This window comes from Triticum dicoccoides, chromosome 7B (genome assembly GCF_002162155.2).
Source record: "Triticum dicoccoides isolate Atlit2015 ecotype Zavitan chromosome 7B, WEW_v2.0, whole genome shotgun sequence".
NCBI lineage: Eukaryota > Viridiplantae > Streptophyta > Magnoliopsida > Poales > Poaceae > Triticum > Triticum dicoccoides.
Genome location: NC_041393.1, coordinates 626239085 through 626244620, shown reverse-complemented (window position 1 = coordinate 626244620; position 5536 = coordinate 626239085). Strand labels below are relative to the sequence as shown.

Here is a 5536-nt window from a genome sequence, read left to right as displayed (position 1 = left end):
TTCCCACCAAACGTTAATCTTCCCTGTGAGCCGGGAACTGAATCCCATGAAGGCAGATCTTCTTTCAGTTCAGGGGGCGATAAGAGCCTTTGGAATAACTTGTGACGAGGGGAAAATGGTTATGACAGTGTGGTATGCATTGACATGGATTGCACGCAATACCCAGGAATGAGCTACTACTTTTTCTTTATTTCTTTTCGACCTAATGAACATCCTAGACGTTACAATTAGCTCTTGTACACCTCTCCTTTGATCCAGCTCAGGGCCACCCTGGTCCAGAAATTCTCTACTATCTTTAATTTCTTCCTTGGAACATCATATTTTTTACTCGCTAATGACTGGTGCAACCAGCACATTAGTGCAATTTTTTTTTGAGCATCAGTACAGACACAAGCGCTCATATACACGCGCATACACTCATTTATATGAACGCACACACGCACACCCTACCCCTATGAGCACCTCCGAAAGACTGAGCCGGCATATCATCTTGAGATTTACGAAGTCGCCGTAGGCGCCTCCTCGTCGACGGGAACGTCTCTTTCCACTGAAAGCGCATCGCCGGAAATTCTGAAATAAATCCAGGAATAATGCGAGCACCAAGATTTGAACCTGATGGGTTGGGGATACCACTGTCCACCTAACCAACTCAACCACAGATTGATTCGCCACATTAGTGCAATTAGTAGTACCATATATGCATGGACCATGATGGAGCGGTGCATGCCCATTATCCACATTAGTGCAGCATAGTTTTAGCTAATGACTTGTGCAACCATGGCGCCAGCTGGGGTGTCAAGGAGGGCATAATTAGGGCCGACTAGTGTACTTTTGCTCCAATTGGTCTTCGTCGTCATCAATCTCAAATTATCGATATAGGTTGGCACACTGGTAGAAAAAGAGGCTTCTGTCCAGCCCCATTAGTCGCGAAACTGTAGGAACCGCGACTAATGAAGTCTTTAGTCGCGGTTCGGCAGACGAACCGCGACCAAAGGCTTGGGCCAGGGCGCTCGGTGGCCAGCTGGTGCACGTGAGGGGCTTTAGTCGCGGTTGGCCAGCCCAAAGGCCTTTAGTCGCGGTTGGCCTGGCCAACCGCGACTAAAGCTCCTCCCCTATATATACCAGTTCAGCGCACTCACTTAGCCTTTGGTGCCACTTCTCTTCACAAGGGGGTGTAGGTTTGCTTTTGGTTCCTCTTATGCACACAAGGTGTTTGATGAAATGCCCAACAGCGTGAAACAAACATGATATGAAGTGTTGGAGCCACACTTGAGGTTCCTCCTCGATCGCGGTTAGCAACTTGAACCTTTCATGCATGTGTGTCATTGATAAAATATGCATGTGTGTTGTTTATTGTTTAATTTCTATTGTTTATAGCTAGTTACTTTAACAAATGCATGATGGTTAATTATATATTTTATATTATAATAATGCAGATGAATCGGCAATGGATGTACGGTAACCGACTCTCCCGCGAGTTCACTACGGGTTTGAAAGATTTCCTCGTAGTGGCTAATGCGAACAAGCAGAAGGGTTTTGTTATCTGTCCATGTGTTGACTGTAAGAATCAGAAGGGTTACTCTTCCTCAAGAGAAGTTCACCTGCACCTGCTTCGGCACGGTTTCATGCCAAGCTATAATTGTTGGACCAAGCATGGAGAAAGAGGGGTTATAATGGAAGAAAATGAAGAAGGGGATGATTTCATCGATGAAAGCTATCTTGCTCATTTCGGTGATACTTTCATGGAGGATGCTGAAGGTGAAGGGGAAGGTCAAGGGGAAGGTGAAGGGGAAGGTGAAGGTGAAGGTGAAGAAGAGGCACGTGATGAGACCGTTGATGATCTTGGTCGGACCATTGCTGATGCACGGAGACGCTGCGAAACTGAAAAGGAGAGGGAGAATTTGGATCGCATGTTAGAGGATCACAGAAAGTCGTTGTACCCCAGATGCGATGATGGTCTGAAAAAGCTGGGCTGCACACTGGATTTGCTGAAATGGAAGGCACGGGCAGGTGTAGCTGACTCGGCATTTGAAAACTTGCTGAAAATGTTGAAGAATATGTTTCCAAAGAATAACGAGTTGCCCGCCAGTACGTACGAAGCAAAGAAGGTTGTATGCCCTCTAGGTTTAGAGGTTCTGAAGATACATGCATGCATCAACGACTGCATCCTCTACCGCGGTGAATACGAGAATTTGAATGAATGCCCGGTATGCACTGCATTGCGTTATAAGATCAAAGGCGATGACCCTGGTGACGATGTTGAGGGCGAGAAACCCAGGAAGAGGGTTCCCGCCAAGGTGATGTGGTATGCTCCTATAATACCACGGTTGAAACATCTGTTCAGGAACAAAGAGCATGCCAAGTTGTTGCGATGGCACAAAGAGGACCGTAAGTCGGACGGGGAGTTGAGACACACCGCAGATGGAACGCAATGGAGAAAGATCGACAGAGAGTTCAAAGATTTTGCAGCTGACGCAAGGAACATAAGATTTGGTCTAAGTACAGATGGCATGAATCCTTTTGGCGAGCAGAGCTCCAGCCATAGCACCTGGCCCGTGACTCTATGCATCTACAACCTTCCTCCTTGGTTGTGCATGAAGCGGAAGTTCATTATGATGCCAGTGCTCATCCAAGGTCCGAAGCAACCCGGCAACGACATCGATGTGTACCTAAGGCCATTAGTTGATGAACTTTTACAGCTGTGGGGCAGACCTGGTGTCCGTGTGTGGGATGAGCACAAAAAAGAGGAATTTAACCTACGAGCGTTGCTTTTCGTAACCATCAATGATTGGCCTGCTCTTAGTAACCTTTCGGGACTGTTAAATAAGGGATACAATGCATGCACGCACTGCTTACATGAGACTGAAAGTGTACATTTGCCAAATTGTAAGAAGAACGTGTACCTTGGGCATCGTCGATTTCTTCCGAAAATTCATCCAGTAAGAAAGAAAGGCAAGCATTACAACGGCAAGGCAGATCACCGGCCGAAGCCTGCGGAACGCACTGGTGCTGAGGTATTTGATATGGTCAAGGATTTGAAAGTCATCTTTGGAAAGGGTCCTGGCGGACAATCAGTTCCGAAGGGAGCTGACGGGCACGCAGCCATGTGGAAGAAGAAATCTATATTCTGGGAGCTAGAATATTGGAAAGTCCTAGAAGTCCGCTCTGCAATCGACGTGATGCACGTTACGAAGAATATTTGCGTGAACCTCCTAAGCTTCTTGGGCGTGTATGGGAAGAAAAATGATACAAAGGAAGCACGGCAGGACCAGCAACGTTTGAAAGACCCTGATGACCGGCATCCGGAATGGTTTCAAGGTCGTGCCAGCTACGCTCTGACCAAAGAAGAGAAGGTCATCTTTTTTGAATGCCTGAGCAGTATGAAGGTCCCGTCTGGATTCTCGTCCAATATAAAGGGAATAATAAACATGGCGGAGAAAAAGTTCCAAAACCTGAAGTCTCACGACTGCCACGTGATTATGACGCAATTGCTTCCGATTGCTTTGAGGGGGCTCCTGCCGGAAAATGTTCGAGTAGCCATTGTGAAGCTATGTGCATTCCTCAATGCAATCTCTCAGAAGGTAATCAATCCAGAAGATCTACCACGGTTACAGAACGATGTGATCCAATGTCTTGTCAGTTTCGAGTTGGTGTTCCCGCCATCCTTCTTCAATATTATGACGCACCTCTTGGTTCACCTAGTCGAAGAGATTTTCATTCTCGGTCCTGTATTTCCACACAATATGTTCCTCTTCGAGAGGTTCATGGGAGTATTAAAGAAATATGTTCGTAACCGTGCTAGGCCAGAAGGAAGCATCGCCAAGGGCTATGGAAATGAGGAGGTAATTGAGTTTTGTGTTGACTTTGTTCCTGACCTTAAGCCGATTGGTCTTCCTCGATCGCGGCACGAGGGGAGACTAAGTGGAAAAGGCACGATCGGAAGGAAATCAACGACATGTATGGACGGCCATTCTCTGACTGAAGCACACCACACTGTACTGACCAATTCCAGCTTGGTGGCTCCGTACTTTGAGAAACACAAGAATATTTTACGCTCGGACAACCCGGGGAAGCCTGAATCCTGGATTAGGAAGGCCCACATGGAGACTTTCGGCAGTTGGTTGAGAAAACATTTAATGAATGACAATGATGTTGTAGATCAGCTGTACATGTTGGCCAAGACACCATCTTCGACTATAACGACTTTCCAAGGGTACGAGATAAATGGGAATACATTTTACACGATCGCCCAAGATAAAAAGAGCACCAATCAAAACAGTGGTGTCCGCTTTGATGCAGCAACCGAGAATGGGCAAAAGGTCACATATTATGGTTACATAGAGGAGATATGGGAACTTGACTATGGACCCTCCTTTAAGGTCCCTTTGTTCCGGTGCAAATGGTTCAAGCTAACAGGAGGTGGGGTAAAGGTGGACCAGCAATACGGAATGACAATGGTGGATTTCAACAATCTTGGTTACCTTGACGAACCATTCGCCCTAGCGAAAGATGTCGCTCAGGTTTTCTATGTGAAGGACATGAGTAGCAAACCGAGGAAACGGAAAGATAAGAAAACGATCAGTACATCATGCGATGATCCAAAGCGCCACATTGTTCTTTCAGGAAAAAGAAACATCGTGGGAGTGGAGGACAAGACAGACATGTCAGAAGATTATAATATGTTTGCTGAAATTCCGCCCTTCAAAGTGAACACCGACCCAAGCATTAAGTTAAAAGATGAGGATGCTCCATGGATACGGCACAATCATAAGCACGCAGGGACACAAGGGAAGAAATGATGTGTAATAATTTATTATACCAAACTTTGTTGAATGGATCATCGCGCGCTGGTAGTCGTCGCCTTCTAAGTTGCCGCCGTCGTCCTCGCTGCTGTCGTCGCGCGCTGTCGTACTCCTGCCTAGGCGTATAAAATTTTGAATTGAATTAGTTTTATTTTTCTGAATTTTTTGATATATTATTTGTATTTTTAACATTTTGAATTGAATTAGTTTTATTTTTCTTAATTTTTTTGATATATTATTTGTATTTTTAGAATTTTGAATTGAATTAGTTTTATTTTTCTGAATTTTTTGATATAATATTTGTGTTTTTAACATATTGAATTGAATTAGTTTTATTTTTCTGAATTTTTTGATATATTATTTGTATTTTTAACATTTTGAAAAAGAAAAAGTATTTTAAAAATACCTTTAGTCGCGGTTGGCCTGCCCAAAAAAACCCGCCAAAAAAGCCCTTTAGTCGCGGGTCGCCTCCCCAACCGCGACTAAAGGTTACCCTTTAGTCGCGGGTCGCCTCCCCAACCGCGACTAAAGGTTGCCCTTTAGTCGCGGGTCGCCTCCCCAACCGCGACTAAAGGTGGGGGCTATAAATACAAGGGCCCGACCCGTCGCGGGCATTTCTCGTCTTCTCTGCCGCGCCGAAGGCCTGCCGCCGTCACCCTCGCCCTCGACGCCGCCCGCCGTCGCCCTCGCCCTCGACGCCGCCCGCCGCGCCCTCGCCCTCGACGCCGCTCGCC

The 5536-nt window shown here is 46.1% G+C and overlaps 1 protein-coding gene across 1 annotated transcript; it reads left to right on the top strand.

The window, feature by feature from the left end:
• Positions 1 to 1451: 1451 nt before the first annotated feature.
• Positions 1452 to 4763, top strand: LOC119341529 (the record flags this gene model as incomplete). Its single annotated transcript, XM_037613402.1, has 3 exons — positions 1452 to 3158; positions 3273 to 3527; positions 3780 to 4763. Coding segments are annotated over exons 1-3 (2946 nt in total), but the record flags the coding sequence as incomplete, so codon positions are not given.
• Between the last annotated feature and the right edge of the window lie 773 nt (positions 4764 to 5536).